Source organism: Terrapene carolina, unplaced genomic scaffold (genome assembly GCF_002925995.2).
Source record: "Terrapene carolina triunguis isolate 2854851 unplaced genomic scaffold, T_m_triunguis-2.0 Scaffold68, whole genome shotgun sequence".
NCBI classification, from domain to species: Eukaryota; Metazoa; Chordata; order Testudines; family Emydidae; genus Terrapene; species Terrapene triunguis.
In genome coordinates this window covers 1,041,385-1,061,421 of record NW_020664419.1, presented here as the reverse complement: position 1 = coordinate 1,061,421, position 20,037 = coordinate 1,041,385, and the positions used below count along the sequence as shown (strand labels likewise).

The following is a 20,037-nucleotide window of genomic DNA, read 5'->3' as shown; positions in this document are numbered from 1 at the left end:
CCCCCCATTCCTTGGAGGCACAGGGCGTTCAGATAGTTGGGTGAGCGGAGGGGGCCGTGTGTGGAAGGGGTTAGTCGGAGTAGCGGGTGGAGGTTCCCTGTTAAACTGGAGCAGGGGAAGAACCTGTGATCTGCCCCGACCATGAAGGGGTAAAGGGGGAGTCAACACGATCCCCCTGGGGAAGAGGCGGCCTTACCATGTAATGTTCTGGCTTTGTGTATCTCGTGTTGTTTTACTCTCTATTTGCTGGCTTCACAGAGCGGCTCAGAGACTTACTACTGCTACCAGCTAAAGGAGCGCTCCGTTAGTTCCAGTAGCTGCCTTGCTAGGGACTCAACAAAGCTCAGCTGTGTGTCGTGGGCCCCATACTGTTAGGGTTCTACGAGATCCGCTTTTCGCTCTTCGCTGTACAGTGATGAGTGTGAAGTCCTGGGTGGCCAGAGATCTGTCGCACACGTAGGGGCCAGGCCTGGCCCTGCTTAGCTTGGATCTAGGGTGCTGAAGCTGCATTTTATTTGCGGCATGTGCCGTGATCATGCAAGCGCAGCTTCATATGGGATCCAGCCACGGTCACCCCAGGTGTTTTGTCCCCCAATGCGGAAAACATTTTTGGCATCGCCCGAACAGCTGAGGAAACCCCCCCCCCCCCCATTTTGGTCCCCCCCCCCCCCCCCACCCTAACCCTAAAATCCCAACCCACCCCCACACCACCGGAAAGTGATTTGGCACGCCCAGAAATTGACACTGCAACTGCCCTGATTGCCCTCCCCTGAGGCCGGCCCTGACTGTATCAATCCATGGCCATGTACAGACAGGGCCTATGGGCAGCAGCCAATTGCCTCGGCATGGTGTTCAGTACCAGAAATCACCACCTTCCGCTTCAAACCCTGTAGTAGCCCGGCCAGCTCATTGAAAAGCCTTGGTCAGCTCTGATACTGTGTTTCTCCCAGTAGAGGGCAGCAGCTCACTGACACACACATACACACACCCAGTACACTGCAACTTGCATGTGTACACACACACACAGCCCATTGCAATTTGCGCGCACACACACACACACACACACACACACACCATTGCAATTTGCATGTCCATTCTCTCCACAGGTTCAGTTTATTCTCTGTCTCCTTTAGCTCACTGAGTGGAGGAGGCCGGTGCTGCTGGAGTCAAAAATCATCGGTACTACTCATTACGGAGGGACCCTAATGGGGCAGTGCTAGTCCAATGGGGGTGTTCATCAGGCTGCACAGAGGTTTTGGGGGGGGCCCAGGGCAAAATCTGAAACTGAGGCCCCCCCTTCCAAAAAAAAGACCATGGAGATGAAAGTGTTTAAGAAGAGCAGAGGGATTGGGAGGGGCAGAGAAGGCCCAAGACTGTGGGGTCGCTGGCTTCCCTGCAGGGATGGGGTGGCTCTGCCCAAGGTGGGGGCACTCTCGGTCCCACCTCTTCCTGAGCCCTACTGCTGGTGGAGCGGTATTTCCGAGCCATCCTTGAGGGGGCCACTTAGGGCTCTGGGGCAAAATCAGTACTTGGTCCTGCTAGTGAAGGCAGGGGGCTGGACTCGATGACCTTTCGGGGTCCCTTCCAGTTCTATGAGATAGGTATATCTCCATATTAACCTCTGGGCTCTGGGCCTGGTGTGATGATACCAGCAGCAGTGACTAGGGGATCTGGGGCGGGCAAGTCTCTCCTCGCGCTATCCATGGAGGGCACCAAACCTGAGCGGCACTGCAACCCCATGTGCCCGGTCACAATAACTCTTGCTCAAATTTGGCCGGGTCACGCCTCTGTCATTTGGGGGGGGTCCCTCTGAAACAGGGGGGCCCAGGGGAAACTGTCCCTTTTGCTCCACCTGCCCCCCGCCCCCAGGGGGCCTTGGCATTAAGGTCAGGGACAGATGTGTGGTGCCCGTAATTCACTAACCGATGTGCAGGTCCCTCGTATTCTGCAATTCTGCAGTGTGCCACAGAATTGCGCTCCAGAACACAAACTTCCACTGGGGAAAAAAATCTCCTGGTTGCAAAGGAAACCTCCCTGCCATGATCCATATGTGAGCAATGCAGGGTTACCTTCTGGAGCCTGCAGGCAGCTCGAAACAATAGAAAGGCTCCGTAAGGGTCTCACTTAAGCCCCTCATGAAAGGGAAACAATACGCAGAATCAAGCCGCTTGGGCACCATTGTGCTTTTCAGTTAGGAGGGCTTTGGAGACGTCTGCTTTATAGGGGCAGGGATGGGCTGCAGAAACCTGCCTTATATTTCAGCCTAATCGTAGGGAAGGAAAAACCCCGATGTCGAGATTTAGGATGTCACTGAGACTGAGAACTTAGCAAGAATGAAAGAGGGACTGGACATTTATACGGCTAGCAAGAACATGCACATGGGCGGCAGGTATATGAGGCCAGGGGAAGCTAAGCCTCCCCAACCAGGATGTGGTGCACCACACTTTGGAGGCGCGTTGGCCTGCCACCTTTGGAGTGATGCCACTAAAAGGGTGCCCGGGCCATGGCCTGGCTGCGCTCTGCCCCGAGGCCCCACTCCCGCTCGTCCTCTTCTCCCATGGCCCCGCCCCTGCTGCTCCTCTTCCCACTCCCGCTCCGCCTCTTCCCCCTGAGACTCCGCCCTCACTCTGTCTCTTGCTGTCCCCGCTCCGCCCCTTCCCTCGAGGCCCCCACTGCCCACGCCTCTCTGCCCCCAGCGGGCAGGTGGAGGAGGCCCTCAGGGGAGGGGACAAAGAGGTGCAAGCAGTAGGTGAGGGGGGGGCTCAGGGAAGGGGGCAGGATGGAGGTGGAGCTGGGGGGGCCTCAGAGGAGGAGGTTGAGCGGGAGCAGGCCTCCCCAAATGCAGCAGTCACACACCGTCTATGAATATTCAGTTAGAATAGTTCATACTAAAATGAAGAGTTTATGAAGGGATATAAAACCTCGTGTTTCTGGGCTTAAACCAGTCTCTACTGAAATTAGGCCCTCTGACTGCAGGTGTGGTGTATTGAAAACTGTTAAAATTACACGCCATCACTTTAAGCTCTAAGGGGTTTCCTGGTCCTGCTTGCAGGCTAGTGGGGGCCCTGTAGGGAAGCGTGTGGTCTGGGTCTGGCTCCTCAGTCAGTCTGCAGAAGAGCCAGACTGGAGCAAAGTGGGTTGAGTTGTGCCTCTCAGCCTCGGGAAGCAGCCTGCTTTGTCTCTCTCTGCATTTGGTTGTTGTGCGTTAGAGTGCTAGCGTCTTAGAAATAGTGTCACATTGCAACCTTTTGGGAAAAGTCTGTATGTTTTGTTTCTAACTTTCTATGTGGGTGCTGCAATCATAACACAGGGGTTTTTTGCACTTTCCCTTGAAGCATCTGGTACTGGTCACTGTTTGAGACAGGATACTGGGGGCTAAATGGACCTCGGGTCTGATCAAGTCTGGCAGGTCCTCCGGTGTTCTGATGGAGGCATTACAGGTTCATGGTCAGCTCCAGAAAGCCTTACTAGATTCAGTTAACAAAGACTTCCTGGTGCTTATTCAGTGATCACCCTGCGACGAGGGGAACACAACAGAATCTTTTGTGTCCAGACATATCCTGTGGCAGAGCCCAAAGTGAAGGTGAATGGCCAGTATCAGATGTGTTTTGGAGTGGTTCTTCTCCGCCCCTGTGAGAGGCCCACATTTGGGGAACACCTGATCTCTAGCACACGGCACCTACCTCCTGTGTAATTATCAGAGTTCAGCCAGGGTTGCTGCCATGGCATTATTCCAGATTTACAGCAGTGTAAATCAAATTAGAACTTGGCCAATTCCTATTATTGTCATTTGAGATTATTATATTAATTATAGTCTGAGTAATTTAGCTAGGCGATTGCTCCAGCGGGGGTAACTTCCCCCCGTGTTTGTAGTGCCCTTGTGAAAAAGATGAGCCAGGACTGAGTTATATATAAAGGATTTTTTATCGAGGCGGGTGGACACAGACAGACCCTAGGGTTCCCTCTGGCTTGCTAGCTTCCAGATTTAATAACAGCCTGTGCTTCCTACTGTCACCCTAAATCCTGGCCTGGTCTCAGCCATTATGGAAGTAGGGTTGCCAACTGTCTAATCACACAAACCCAACACCCTTGCCCCACCCCCTGCCTCGCCCCTTCCCTGAGGCCCCCCCTCCTTCTCCAAAGCCCCGCCCAATCCATCCCCCTTCCCTCCGTCACTTGCTTTCCCCTACCCTCGCTCACTTTCACCGGGCTGGGGCCGGGGGTTGGAGTGTGGGCTCCGGGCTGGTGCCAAGGGATTCGGAGTGTGGCAGGGAGCTCCGGGCTGAGCCTGGGGCAAGGGGTTGGGGTGTAGGAGGGGGTGCGGGTTGCAAGCTCTGGGAGGGAGTTTGGGTGCTGGAGGGGGCTCAGGGCTGGGGCAGGGGGTTGGGGTGTGGGCTCTGGGAGGGAGTTTGGGTGCAGGAGGTAGCTCTGGGCTGGAGTTGGGGTGCAGGAGGGGGCTCAGGGCTGGGGGTTGGGGTGAGGGGTGCAAGCTCTTGGAGGGAGTTTGGGTGCAGGAGGGGGCTCTGGGCTGGGGTTGGAGTGCAGGAGGGAGTGTGGGGTGCAGGCTCCAGCCGGGAGGTGCTTACCTCGGGCGGCTCCAGGTTGGTGGGGCAGAGGCAGGCTCCCTGCCTGCCCTGGCCCCGCACAGCTCCCGGAAACGGCTGCCATGTCTGACCCCTTGGGGAGGGGCAGGGGCCTCTGCATACTGGCCACACCCGCAAGCACCATGCCCGCAGCTCCCTTTGGCCGCTGTTCCTGGCCAATGAGAGCTGCGGAGTTGGTGCTCGGGCAGCGTGCGGAGACCCCCTATCCCACCCAGGGGCTGCAGGGACGTGCCAGCTGCTTCCGAGAGCAGCGCAGGGCCAGGGCAGGCAGGGAGCCTGCCTTAGCCCCGCTGTGCTGCGGGAGTTTTAGCACCCAGTTTGGCTTCAGTAGCCTCCGGGAGATAGAGCCTGATTCCAGGAGACTCCCGGTGAAACCGGGATGGTTGGCAACCCTATAAACGCACTCTGGGATGGTGACTCACAAAGAGACCCGGGCAAGGGATATTCTTCATCAGTAATAAGAGCTTCCTAGTTGAAAAATTAAAGTGTGTAACTATCTAGTGCAAGGCTGAATCCTTTATTTAATGTGACGCTGACCCCCATGCATTGGCTTAACCACCTGCCCTCTGCCACTGTTGTTCATGATGTGTTAGATTAATAGAGATTGTCCCGGACGTGCTCCATGATCTTCATTAGAGCCAGCCACGTTTCTTCAGCTGTTGGGATGATCTGGCTGGCTGGCAGGAGGAAGCCGTAGCGGCCGGTGTCTCGCAGCTCGAAGGTATAGGAGTACTTGATCCCGTTGTCGTAGCTCCAGTCGGTAGTGGTGCCATCAGCGCGGTCTGGAAGAAACAGAACCCAGGACATAGCGTTGGAACCAAGATTGACATGTGAACAAAGCGGGAAAATTCAGGCTCTGCTTACACAAGGTGTAAAGGGATTGCAAGAAATGATTGCTCTGAGCCTGCAGTGGTGTGTGCAATGCTTTGCCTTCATCTGCTCACAACAGACCTGGCCTGGCACAAGTATCCACGGTACTTGCAGGTTGCAAGTCTTGGTCTTGGTCTCAGGTCCCCCTGAATATGTGCAATCTACAAACATTCAGTCCCAGTGTGAACAGAAAGCCACATGCCTTGGAACTGCTCTGGTTCACCCCTCCTCCCCCCAATGCAGTGTTTTGCAATTGGAAGTCACCCAGGTGCACATGGTCCCAGCACGAATTCTGAGCCCTGGTGCTTCAGTAGTCCCAGAATTCACGGGTACAACTACAGTTAAGGCATGTGCTGTAGGCAGACAGTTCACAATAGTTCCGTCCGAGATAATATTGCTGGGAACCATGCATCATTAGTTATTTGGTGACGGAAAGTGAAGAAGAACATGGGTCTTCTTCTGCTCAGCCCTGCCTGAATGACAAACCACTTACAGATGGTGTCGATCGTGCTCCCATAGGTGTATTTAGTCCCGTGTAATGCAGCTAAGGCAGCCACTGCCTCTCTGGCTAGATCATTCTGCAAACAAGAGAGAAAGAGGTGAAAGGCTGGGAGGTTCTTGAATACTTCCCTCCCTTCATGGAATAGCAGCATCCACACACATTTAGTGAATGGGAATAGTCTATTTAAATCCTGGGATGGGGGGCGGAGCTCATCAAAGCAATGAAAGGCCCCGCCCCCCAGATGGGGGAGGGGCCACAGAACCCAGAATTGAACTGAATATGGGGACAAAAAATGAACAAACAGAGATGGGGGTGCAGGCCCTAGAGTCAAAATGAGGGACACCGAGCAGAGAACCCTGGACAATGCCGACTGCTCCCAGAAGGAGTCCAAGGAGTCAGTGGATGCCACCCAGAGGAAATCTAGCCCTGAAGACCAAAGTCCAATATCTGTCCTTAGAAGAGGTGCATCATGGACAGCTTCTCCCACCCTGCCCTGTCCAAGTGGCTCAGACCCAGCTCCACAAAGGTATTTAGGCACCTAATTTCCATTAAATTAGGAGCCTAAAAGCCTTTGTGGATCTGGGCCTGAGTGCTGAGCTGGAGGGGGTGTGGGGTGGGCCACCCCTCTGGCAGAGAGGTAAGCACAGCCTCCAGGCCCGTTTGTTCTGTTGCCAGGCTGATGAGAGGGCAACCAGGCTGGTGCTTTTGATGACAGGGATTCCTGTCCATTAGGAAGAGGCTGAGAGCGCCAACCCGTTTCAGAATCAGCTTCCAGATGGCCGTGAGTTCCACTCATCCCCAGGGTCCAGCTTTGAAGCTCGGCTCCATGGGTACGTCTGCACTGCAGCCTGGAGGTGCAGTGCCCAGCTTGGGTAGACGTACAAGTGCTAGCTCTGCTGCGGCCTAGCACCCTAAAAATAGCAGTGTGGCCGTGGCAGCATAGGCCACCCCCCTGAGTGGATACCTAGGATCTCAGACAGGGCCACCATGGCCACACTGCTATTTTAACATGCTCGCTCCATCAAAGTTCGCACGTACCTATCGCCCCAAGCTGGGAATTACACCTCCCAACTGCAGTGTAGCTGTACCTCGTATCCATCCAATCCCCGGAGCCACCAGGCCCTAGCACTCAGCTGTTTTAGCCCTCATGAGAGCTGTTCTCACCAGTTCCTGGTGGTCAGGAGCAGGCTCTGCCTTGTAGCCATAGGGGAACAACAGCATCTGGGAATAGCTGTGGATGGAGAGCAAGGCTTTCACGTTGCCATGGCTCAGGACGAAGTCTACAATGGATTTCACTTCGCTCTCAGAGTGAGGGGAGGGTCCGTGGTACGTTTCTGCACAGGGATTGCTACTGGAACCAGGGCCTGTGATGAAATACATGGGGTGGCAAATGAAAAGACAGCAAATTTGTGAAAAATGGGCATTTGCATGGGTGAGTAAAACATTCGTTTTCCAAAGGGGGAAAAAAAACCAACAGAATTGAAGATTATTTCCTCAGTAATAAACGGGACAAGTCCCAGGTTTCTAACTGATATTTGCAAACAATCCGGAATCTGTTTCACTTCATTAGACAATGTGCCAGTGTTTTAAAGAGACGGCGCAGTGATGAATCACCTCTAATGTAACGCCACTAAACTCCCTTCAGAAAACAGCAATTAATAAGATTATGTGAGTCCTGCAAAATAACACAATATTGCATTAGTCACCAGCAGTGGTAGAATTGTGTGTTATTGTGGTACTAAGGTAATGATCTAGGTAACTCATATGTTGTATATACTAGTACGTGGCTTTAAGAACAAATTGATTAGAGAATCCATATTCTAGGGTTGCCAGATGTCCGGTTTTCTACCAGAAAGTTCGGTCGAAAGGGGACCTGTGCAGTGTCCGGTCAGTACTGCTGACTGGACACCAAAAATCCAGTTACCGCAGTAACCTGCCTCTGCCGCCGGGAGGGCAGGAAGAATACCTGCTGCTGGAGGAGCTCAGCTGATGGAGAGAAGCTTAATCTGAGGGACTGGCTCCCGGCTCGAGCGGAGAGATAGGTAGTGGTGCTGCCAGCGGGAGGGATCCTGACAGTGTTCGGGGACCGGGGCTGGCAGCCGGGCTCGCTGCCCGTGATGGCCCAGCGCGGCTTCTCAGCCTCCCAGGGCCACAGCTCTTTCCGGCCCCTCGCTCTGGGGATTGACCCCACACACACACTCCTCTGTACCCCAATTGGGCGGGCAGGCTCCTTGTCAGCTCCTCCCAGCTGGGTCTACAGGTGGCAGGTGAGTCCCCGGGGAAGTGGGAAGCAAGGGAGTGACCGGAGAGACCTGCAGTGTCCAGTTTTGAAAAATTGGAAAGTTGTCAGCGGCGCCATCTTTCTGAGTTGCTGGGGGCTGCTCGACCCCTGCTCCGCCACAGGCCCCACCCCCACTCCCTCCCTTTCCCCAACCCCCCAGCCCCGCCCTGCCTCTTCCCACCCCATTCCTCCCCCGAGTAAGCCCCACCCTCACTCCTCCACTCCCCTCCAGTGCCTCCTGCACGCTGCTGAACAGCTGATCCACGGCGGGTGGGAGGCGCTGGGAGGAAGGAGCTGATCGGCGGGGCCCGCTGGAGGGTGGGAGGCGCTGGAAGGGGAGGGAGAGGAGCTGATCGGGGGAGCTGCCGCTGGGAGCTGAGCACCCACTATTTTTTTTCCATGGGTGCTCCAGCCCCGCAGCACCCACAGAGTCGGCGCCTATGCTAATAATGACTTCCTGTCAGACAGAAACCTGAGCAGATGATTCCATTTCCTGAACAGAGCAGAACTTACTACTCCACTGAAACAGAGAATAATAAATACATATTTCATGTCTTTAATATAAGGAGTCTTGTGAGCTCTAATGATAATCCCAAAGCATGTCCTGCATTGAGTGCAGGGGACTGGACTGCGGGACCTCTCGAGGTCCCTTCCAGTCCTATGATTCTATGACTCCATGTGCTCACAGTAAAAAGACAGACATTAGGGATTAATAACTATCTGACATGCCCACGGCCGTTCTGTACCTCCGAAGCCTGCATCCCAGTTCCTGTTGGGGTCCACGCCACGGCAGGAAGATCCAGCATTGATGGACCTGGTCTTCCGCCACATACGGTTCTAAAAGCAAGGGGGACCGTGTGGTTTGATTAATGGAAAGATGCTAACAGTTGGGTCTCAAGTAGGGTGACCAGACAGCAAGTGTGAAAAATCGGGACGGGGGTGGGGGGTAATAGGAACCTATATAAGAAAAAGACCCCAAAATCGGGACGGTCCCTATAAAATCGGGACATCTGGTCACTCGAGTCTCAAGTCATTTTCATCCTTGCTCAGTTATTACACAACAGAGGCAGAAGGGTGCAGAGTTTGCCAGTTAAACCAATGGGATGCGGTTTGGACTGTAAAGCAGTTGCCTCACTTGGGGGCATGAGCCGGTATGCCTCAGAGAGACTTCAGCCAGAGCTCTTTCTGGAGCAGCCCCAAATATTTTTGACCTGACATCCCAAAAGAAACTGGGATCACCCCTTGTTTAAAGCCAGGCTGGGCAAAGCGTAGCCCACAGGCCTAATTTGGCTCAGTTGCTCTTCTGCACAGCCCATGCTCAGCCTTCATCTCAACATGCAGAAACCACAGAGAGGGCTTGATGGGGTGGGAAGGAGATACACAGGGCCTGCAGAAGGGTCGTTGACTGAGCGCAGTACCACAGAGATGCCCACCCTGCCCAAAAAAACCATGATGCCGCAAGAAGGGCCTGAGATGGCTGGTGCCTGAAAGCAGCCCTGCATGTACTCATCATGCAGACAAGGAGTGAGAACTCCTCTTCCCTCCACTCCTTCCCCCAGAGGCACTTACTGTGCTGTGTGTATAAGCAAACCCGTCGGGATTGGTGACTATCTCGAAGAAGATGTCTACGGTGTCCAGGATGGCAGTCAGCGAGGCATCCTTGCCATATTCAGTGACTATCTGCATGGAGAGAAGGTCTGAGTTACCCTGAATTCCCATTTCTCACAGGGTGAGGTCCTAACAACTAACCGGAGTTGATCTATTAAGGGTAACAGTACAAAACAGAGTGATTATATGAGAGTAGGCATAACATTAGGAGAATGGTGTGACGTTGCACTCTATATGATTTTATGAAAATATGCTAACGTAACTGGAATATGCTTCATGCAAAAGGTCTCTTGTAAGATATCATTACAGAGCTTATAATCTACTGAGTGTGGTCATCCTATTTGTATAAATGTACCACTCTTGTATCTGAAACTAGAACTATGAAATATAACTCTGAGGGCCTATTGTAATTATGTAAAGTGTGGGCCATTAATGGTGGTTTGGAATCTTGATGACTCCCATTAACCAGGACAATTGATTGCAGATGGCTCTGTTTTACCTGTAAGTCTTTCTGTATACATGTGTGCTGGCAAGTGGGCAATGAAATCTTATAGTGACATGAGATCATGTCACCTGAACTGGAATCCATCTTTAACCTGGTGCTTTTCCATTGAGAAGGGGGTGGGGTGGGAACCCAGAGGGACAAAGGATTCCTGCCTTATGCAAAAGATATATAAAGGGGTGGAAGAGAACAAAGGGAGCAGCCTTCATGAGAAATCCCCTAGCTACCACCTGAGCTGGAACTAGGGCTGTACCAGGGGAAAGGATTGGGCCCAGACTAGGAAGGCGTCCAGTCTGTGAAAGAAACATATTGAAACGTCTCTGAGGGTGAGATCTTATCCGTATTCAGTTGTATTACTGAATTAGACTTAGATTTGCGTGTTTTATTTTATTTTACTTGGTAATTTACTTTGTTCTGTCTGTTACTACTTGGAACCACTTAAATCCTATTTTCTGTATTTAATAAAATCACTTTTTACTTATTAATTAACCCAGAGTCTGTATTAATACATGGGGGGGGGGAAAACAGCTGTGCATATCTCTCTCTCAGTGTTATAGAGGGCGAACAATTTATGAGTTTACCCTGTATAAGCTTTATACAGAGTAAAATGGATTTATTTGGGGTTTGGATCCCATTGGGAGTTGGACATCTGAGTGTTAAAGACAAGAACACTTCTGTTAGCTGCTTTCAGGTTAAGCCTACAGCTGTTAGGGGACGTGGTTCAGATCTGGGTCTGGGTTTGCAGCAGGTTAGCGAGTCTGGCTCAAACCAGGCAGGGCACTGAAGTCCCAAGCTGGCAAGGCAGGAAAGCAGGGGCAGAGGTAGTCTTGGCACATCAGTTGGCAGCTCCCAAGAGGGGTTCTGTGATCCAACCCATCACAAATGGCAGAACCATTGTCTGGAAGCTGAAGCCAGACATAAGAACATAAGAATGGCCCTACTGGATCAGACCAAGGGTCCATCTAGTCCACCATCCTGTCTTCCAACAGTGGCCAGTGCCAGGCGCCCCAAAGGGAATGAACAGAACCGGTAATCATCAAGTGATCCATCCCCTGTTGCCAATTCCCAGCTTCAGACAAATTCACATCAGAAATTAGTCACACATTTTTAACCGTGATGGGGACTAACCACTGGGACAAGCTACCAAGGGAAGTGGTGGATTCTCCATCTCTGGATATCTTCAGGTCAATACTGGTTGCCTTTGTGGAAGAGATGATTTATCTAAACACAAGTTATGCTTTAGTCCAGCACAAGTTTTTGGACTCAATACAGGGGCAACTTGGTGCAATTTAACAGCCTGTGTTATACAGGAGACCAGATGAGATGATCTAATGGTCTCTTCTGGCATTTTTCTCTATTAATCTATGAATTAGCTGGTGGGTCTCAGTCTACTTTCTAGTGAACAAAGGTCCACATTGCCAAATCACCAGCAGGTGCTAATTGACCCATTAGTCTGCCATCTCAGCAAAGAGATCAAGTGGGATATGGAGAGTGAACGAGATGGCAGTTCAGTTATGTCCTCTCACCCCCAGAGATTGGTCCCATACAGCTCTGTCATTATGAAGAGTTTATGAATCTGCTCTGTTCTCACTGACCCTCAGTCTGACTCTGCCATCTCTCAACTCGTTGGGCATTAGATATATTTAGTATTACTAGTATCCATAATCCCACCGGGTATAAATAATCCTGCCACAGTGCCAGAGTGCTGTTCTAGACGACCTCTTGAGGTCCCTTCCAGCTCTACATGTCTATGGTTCTATGATTACCTTGTTGGCAGTCCACACTCCGGTCGCCTGGGTGATCCACTCTCGAGAGTGAATGCCAGTATCAATCCAGATTGCAGGACGGTTAACGCCTCCTGTGCTGAACTGCAGGAGAAGTCAGCAAACAGAACGTGCCTATATTAACCGCAGTCTAGGCATCGGCTAGTACGTACACTTATGCATATATGTTACTTACGGAGTCAGGCGTTTGCTCTGATAGTGTAAATGCCTATAATTTGATATCTGGCTGGCGAGATTTTATGGAACCACGTATCAGAGAATCCCCCCCTCTCTGGATTGCTGGTGCAGTTTCTTCTGAGCTCGACTGGATTAATCTCTCAGTAAAAGTCAGCTGTAATTTTAGTAACTTTTCCCTAGTCTCCTGATGTTATTAAACCCAGAGATTCTTTTATTGATTCAGGGTTTTAAATCATATCTGACATTGATCACTTTGGTTTTCCGAAAAAGTACTTCAGCCGCCCGTTGTGTCTCTCCATTGCTCCTCATTATATACCATCCATTGCTGCTCCCTCTTGCCCTATAAAAGATTTATCCTGAGGACAGACTGCTCCAGAATCTACGTAAAGTTAACTCTAACTGTGCTAGTGAGATATCTGAGTAAGGGGAAGGATGGATGTACCATCCACTGTGTGGTATGAATACGTTTTCCTGGAGCTATTGGTTCCAATTCAGCAAAGCACTAAAGTACATGCTTAACTTTAAGCATGTGTGTAGGCTCTGTTGACTCCCATGGGACTACTCGTTCTGAGGCGCTTTGTTGTCATATTGAATGATTAACATTACGTGCACTACCTACCTTTAGCACATAAAGAGGTCGCTTTTCATAGCTCTGCCCAATCTGAATTTTGCTAACCAGGTCTGGATTTTCAGTCACAAGATTGTCCATCCAGCTGTAGATCTAAAAGGAAGAGTAGTCAGCGCATGCACATTAAACTGGCCTTGTGGGTTTCTGTGACAGAATACACCCCTGCATTCACACCTTACACCTCATTGTATTTATCTTTGTATGAGGTATGCCTTGTAAGGTATAATTGGAAAACTCATAATTTGCTGGCCAGTATGGTCCTGATAAAATATACGTGGCAATATTGTATGTGAAGTTATAAGATTTCCCTGTACGATGTTCAAAACTCACGGAGCATCAAACTGGTCAAACAGGCCTGTCTTGACCAAAGGAGTGTATGTTTGCCTTAATTTCCATTTAAACAGTAAACAGAATCATCAAGCAGGAAGGAAAAACAAAGGAATCTCAAACAAGTGGGAAAAAACAGCAGGGAACATCCTTCCACACAGACTCATTGTCTCCTAGTTCCTAGCTGTCCAGGAGAGGGCTGGGTAATAAGGACATACATTTATGGGCAAAAATCTGGGTCTGGGGGTGTGATGGGGTCATCCTGCAGTATAACCCAGGCTGGTGAGGGCCAAAGTGTGGCTGGCAGGCTGCAGTTACACATAGACACTCAGGGTGTGACTTGCATGTTGGAAGGCTGTTTGTGAGCAGCCCAGGTGCGAGCTATTTCAGCAAGGCCTTGTAAGGCACGCAAGGCTGCAGGGCAGGGGTGACACAGCCCCCCACTGGGTTGAACTGTACCCCGGTATGTCACAGTTTTCATTCTTTGTTCTCAGGTAACATAGGGGTTCTCAGCCTCTGTGTGGTGAGCAGCAGGTGCCTACAGCCATTGAGACCCTGGTCTTTTACACATCAAGGGTCTTCCACTAGATTAGATTTGCTTTGCCTCTTATACCTGGATGCCAGAAGCCCCCCTACACCATTGTATTAATTCCCCTGGGTCCTCCCACACAGCAACATGGGAGCCAGTTTGAAGGATTCCAGGAGGCCTCTGAGGACCACTGTATGACAATTGGTGAGAACACTGATATCACACAAGGTTCCATCCTCCACCATGAAGCCGGTGCTCTGATTACACCTGAACTTTGGATCCACAGATGAGGCGAAATGGGTCTCCTGGCAGAGAAGGTAACTGCTGGGAGAATAAGTAGCTAGCTACAAAGGCAGAAAGGAATGATGGTTGGGTCTCCTGGCTGGAAGTTTTGCTTCCAGTCTGGGCAGAAGGGACCTAGAAGAAAAGAATATCTTCAGGGTAACCCCCCCTGAGAGGATCTCCCAACAAAATTCTCCACTAAATGCCTACAGCGGGATGCCGTATTTATAGCCACAGAACCGGCCACAATATGGCCTGACCTTCTGTCTACATTCCCTGAAGGAAATGAAGAGAACATGCTGCAAAGGAAAGTACCTCTTCAATGGTGTGGTAGGAGGAGAAGCTGAAGCTGTTGCTGCTTCTCTCGAACTTCCTGGACACCATCATGGCCTCTTTTTCCTCATCCAGTAATTCCTTTTTTAAAAAAAACACAATTATGTACAGAGAAGAGGGGAGCATTTGTATGTTTTCCCACATGGAATGTATTATGGCCACATATATACAGACACCAGAGGGAACTGAACCTGAGCCCTTCAGTATTAGAGGCACAAGCCCCTAGCAGTTAAGCTCACGGATTACCTCCTTGAAGTCTGTCTAGTAAGCTGTTATAGTCAGTGAGGTCAACCACTAGTGGGCGCTATCACATGTACTAAACTAGTACACGTATATACAAAGAACAGCTTTAAACATTCAGTTTAAAACTCAGTGTTCAATTGCCCTTCAGATCAAATCTCCGCCCTACAAAAAAGTGTTGACGAATTTAATGCTGATGATAAGTGCTGGAGAATGAAGGCCTCCACATATCAACAGAGCAAGAACAGCAGCTTCCCTCCCAAATCCTGGGGGTGAACTCTAGACCCTGGAACCGGAGGGGCTAGTTTCAGGGATGAGATGGTAGTTCCATCTCATTCACTCCTTGTCCTCTTTGCTGAACACCCTCCACCCCCAAAGGGGACACTTCATTCCAGGAGCAGTGAAATTTTTTTGTGATGCAGACACCTGTCTAGTGACAAGATTCTGTTTTTCCAACTCAGCATTTTTCTTATTCTGTCTGTCTTTCCTCACCTAACTCACACCCAGTTCAGACCACACCCAGGGTGGTGAGGTTACTTTCTTGCACATGGCCATATACGCTGCAGGAGTCCCTACCTGCACGTCATCTACCGTGATTGTATACGGAATGGTGTTAGACTCCAGGAAGACTTTGACTGCTTGGAGGCTATGGAAGGGGACTCTCGCATCCACTGGGAGACCAGGCTGGGCAGGGCTAAGCCAATAGTCAATCTGATTTAGAAAAGAAAAGCAAGGTTAACTTCATCCAAGGCTCTGTATTGCTCTACCTAGAGCTCTCCAGACACTGCAGAACGATACAAGTGAATTTAGTTAACACAGCCAGTCATGTTAGTTAATGATATCTTGTATTTATATAGTGCCTTTTATCCTTAAGGATCCCAAAGTGGTGCACGCGCACACACACACACACACACACGAATGACTTCAGCTGCCACTGAAATGCAGCCACCTCTAAGGTGGAACATGGCAGCTGTTTAACAGAACATAGCAACACTACTAGGGCTAGGTGAATTATTCATTGCAAATAATGTATTCATTTACTTTAGCCCTTTTTTCTAATTGCAAATTGCTCATGAACAGATCAAGATTTTTACAAATTTGTTCCTCATTCACTATTATTCGATGGATGTTTTATATAAACATATCTTGGCCTATGAGTCACTTCTGGATCATTTGCTGTGAAGGTTGCTTTGAATAGTCCCTATTTGTGACTTGAGTCGTTTTGAATGGACATACAGGCCACTCGGTGTTGTTTCTGTTCCCTGATTGGTTTCCAGTGCAAATGCTCATAGTTCCAAATTTAAAATCTGCTTTGTACGAATATTCTGCAATATTTGCTCACAGATTGCTGCTCCAGCCAGTAAACTTGTCTGCTAGAATAGTCTCAGGAAGCCAACATGAAAAAGGGTCAAAACAGAAGAAGCAAATAGATTCTAAAATTCAAAATAATTTGGGCAGCATTAGTCCAGCTCTAAACACTGCACAACAATTGAGGTTTTAAAGTGCAAAAGAATAAATAATATCTCAGTGAAGAGGGGGAATTCGAGATTGCAGAATTGAATTACCTGGTAAACCACTGGTATTAGTTCCCCAGCTCTTGAGAAAAGTGACAACAGGTCTTTAGCAACCACAAGTGGCCAGGATCTCCATTTTAAATCTGTAAGATGGCACTTGCTACATCATGTTGCCCTTAATTGCATGCTCAGGCATTGGATCGGGACATTGATAGAGGGGGCAAGGCTGCTGTCTACAGAATCACTAACTTCCAGCAATGCTCTGGCTTTTCTAGGGATGCTCTTATTCAAGTATGAGCAAGTTCTGACCCTCCTACCCCCTGACAGTAGAGGAGATCACAGCCCAAGGTGGTATGGCTGTAGCTCACAATTACAGAGAGAGTCTCCCTCATTTCTTACCTGAAGGTCTTCCAGCTTCCCCAGTTCCCTGAGTAATGCAATCTGCTCTTCGTTGCTGGCCCTGATGCGGAGAACCTGATCTCTGGTGAAGACAAAGCAACAAGAACAGACAGAAGGTATTTGAGAATGATGACAAAGAGCCAGCAACAGATCAGATGGGCTAACAGCAAAGGTATCAGAGTGGCGTGCTGAAGTTTACAGTGGAATTTGATGTGAGGAGGTCTGGAGGCTTAGTCAGATGATGAGGCGTTAAGGCATGTACAGAAGTTTTAAAATGTTACAAGCAGATTAGAGGTCTGGCATGAGGACCAAGAGGGCTGTGATGGGAGAGAGAACAGTTCCTGGGGATACCTGTTGTATTAATTTAGATGGAATAAATGGGCCAAAGGTGTTAAGATAACATTGGACAATGACGAGGTTAACAGTGTTAAACAAAGTTTGGAGTTTGGTATACAGAGACTTCAGTCTGGTTATTACCGGGCAGGCCCGCCCACAGCAATTCCGGGCCCCAGGGCCAGGGCCAGGGCCATCCTTGGGTGCGGGGGCCTGGGGTGGAAATGACGAATCCATTACTTTCGGGAGTGACTGTGCTGTCCAATCGCACTGGCCCGTGGTGCCCCCCAAAGCGCAGGGCCCAGAGCGGTCGCATGCGCCTAGGAGCCCTGCGGCCCGCCCAGGCCCTTCTAAATCGCCTGGGCCCATGGGCAATTGCCCCCTTTCTCCCCTCCCCCCGTCAGTGGGTCTGTTACTGGTTGGGCAAACACAATTAAAAATCCTTTTCACCTTGTAATAAAGATACAGAAAAGAAGGGAAAACAGTTAAAGCCTTGGAAACGTAAAGTATTAAGTAAGGCTTTCATTTTAACAACATCCCTTGTTCCCTTCCCATTTAGCTGGAGAGAGTTTTTAGAAAGAAAATCCCCCTTGTTTGACAGTCTCTTAGATCAGTGGTCTCCAAAGTGGGGTGTACGCACCCCAGGGGGTGCGCAAGAGGATCCTTGGGCGTGTGCGGCAGGAGGAGCGCTTTTTTTTTTTTTTTTTTGCTTCGGCGGTGGGGGCGGGGGTCCTAGCGGCTTTTTTTTTTGCTTCGGCGTGGCAGGGGGTGCGTGCTCAAAAATTTTTTACTGATAGGGGTGCGCAATCAAAAAAGTTTGGAGACCACTGTCTTAGACGGTATCAAAGATGGTGATAACTGTCCTTTTGGGGAAAGGAGAAGATAGTTGAGATGGGCTGTGGTTGAGATATTGTTGCTCTTGTTAAAGTCCAGTCCTGTTTCATCTCAGGTGGTGTTTGGGATTCAACCAGTAGAGGTGGTGATGTCATCTGGGTCGTCTCTCTGGCCCCAGCTGGTCAGGACATCCCTCAGGATTAGGATGATGAAGGCCCAGGGTCCCAGAGGTGGCAGCCATGATGGTGAATACGATGCTCCAATAGCCAATTTTTCTCTCTAAGTCTTTCTTTAAGGCCCCACAAAGGGCATGGTGGGCAGAATAGCCCATCCCCCTCATTTTGTCCACCAATTAGGCCTAGTTTCCAACACAACAATTTTGGTTCGCTGGTATCTGGTTCTACACTTTTCTTGTTTACCAAGCAAGATCTTCACACAGTCCTTGAGTTATATCAGGAGTCCTGTTTGTTTGGACTAATTCAGTCTGTCTCCCTTCCATACCTTTTCCCATCAACTTCCTTTGTTACCAGTTATTGTGACATCTTATGAACTTACATTCAGTTTTTAGTCGAACTCACAATTTTGATCACAAAAGTGATCACAACATACCCTCATGGCCCAGGACTGATACAGTTCAAATGGGCATTGAAATCTTTGCTTTTGTCATGAGACGTTCCCAGAGAGCTAGAAAGTATCTATCAGGTGGCTGACATCTACTAGGACTCAGGGACAACAGGATTAATCACAAATCAGCCATTGTAACTTTGCTTGCCTAGAATATTTTGGGAGTTATTTCAGATTATCTTTAAAGGGCACGTAGTAAAAAACAGGCTGATTCAAAACAGCCAATGAGATCTCATGGCGCATAGATGTCATGATAAATTAAACCATGTCTTCCTAATAATCTCCCATGGGAAAGTGGTGGAAACCTCATTGTTCCAGATATTTAAAACTGGACTTTGTGAAACACTGGAGATTACACTGAAGGGAATAATTATGCCTCCACAAGGAGATGGACTAGATTATCTAAGCTTGTTTTCCATAGGTCATTTTCATTTCTAATTTCTATTATCCTAAAAGAAGGTATTAGTTCCAAATTGTTCTTAGAGGATCTCAGTTCCAAATTAAATCTGAATGACATGGCCAGGAGAAAGGTATTTTAGAAAACACCTCGCCCACTCCAGCATTGCATGTGCAAAACATATAAGACGAGCCTTTGAGTATATAAACCTGAAAAAGCAAACCTAGGTATTGCCATCAGAAGAACCATTTGAAGGGTCCTTCAGGCTTCAGAGGCCATGTGGACAGATCTTCGCTTCTTCAGTTTCCCAGAAGTCTCTATTCAGTCCTTACTCAGACAAGGCTCCCACTGAAGTCCTGAGGTAGGTCTGCCATATTTGGCCAGGGAAAATTAGAGGTGGAAAAGACCTAATGGGTCATCTAATCTATTGCCTATTCCTTAGCAAGTACGAAATTGTTCCCTACATTCAGAGTCAGAAACATTGTTTGATAATCCTCCACCCAAAGCCTTTTTCCAGCTCATAACTATCAGAGGGAGGTGTGGGGGAAGCTCATGTCATTGTCCTCTTTTAGTGCTGGGGAAAGCTGACCAATATATATCCCTGGAGATTTCAATTGTCTGTTTACCTCCAGGAAAAATACAGCACAGACCAGGGGCGTGCAGACATCCCTATATCGTTCTGCCAGTGTGCTTCAGACAGGACCTGAAGGTTCCACTTCTACGGGGAAAGGATAGTGGGTTCTCCATGGTGCCTTCAGTTCTTGGCTTTTCTGATGAGACCGACAGGGCAGTGTGGGCACCTGCCCACTAGCAAATGGGGTGAGACCACAAAGACCACCAAGTAGTCATCAGGAAATAAACACTTCCTGCACAGGCTGGTTCGGACATATGGGTAAATGCTTCCAAGCTCATAACCAGTCCTCTGAACCATCCAGTCCCCTGAGTCCCTCTGTACTCACCCCACAAAGAGCTTTTGGCTGAAGGCCGCAGCGAAAAGAACACCAAAAACCAGAAGCCCCCTCATGATCAGCAATGAGAGATTGTCGCTCAGCCCCACTTCCTATATATTGTGGTTTTCCAACTCTACTTTCTCAAGGACCCTTCCTTTCCAGGGCTGTTATTCGTGTCCATTCTGAGCACAGAGGCAGAGATAATGCTGCAAACAGATTAATCAAAACCATTTCCCAGGGACGGATGTGTTTGTTTGTGTGGAGAGGAAAATAAAGCATGTGACTTGCACACCTGAGCCAACAAACACCTTCCTCGGAC

General features: G+C 49.5%; 1 protein-coding gene across 1 annotated transcript; it reads right to left on the bottom strand.

The window, feature by feature from the left end:
* Positions 1-5,198: 5,198 nt before the first annotated feature.
* LOC112107022 (carboxypeptidase A1-like) lies at positions 5,199-19,792 on the bottom strand. Its single transcript, XM_024200546.2, has 11 exons — positions 19,728-19,792; positions 16,581-16,662; positions 15,244-15,378; positions 14,410-14,508; positions 12,948-13,049; positions 12,134-12,235; positions 9,827-9,937; positions 9,004-9,094; positions 7,141-7,340; positions 5,968-6,052; positions 5,199-5,386 (listed from the first exon to the last, which is right to left on the bottom strand). The coding sequence occupies exons 1-11, from the start codon at positions 19,790-19,792 to the stop codon at positions 5,199-5,201; spliced, it is 1,260 nt and encodes a 419-aa protein (XP_024056314.2).
* Positions 19,793-20,037: the final 245 nt, after the last annotated feature.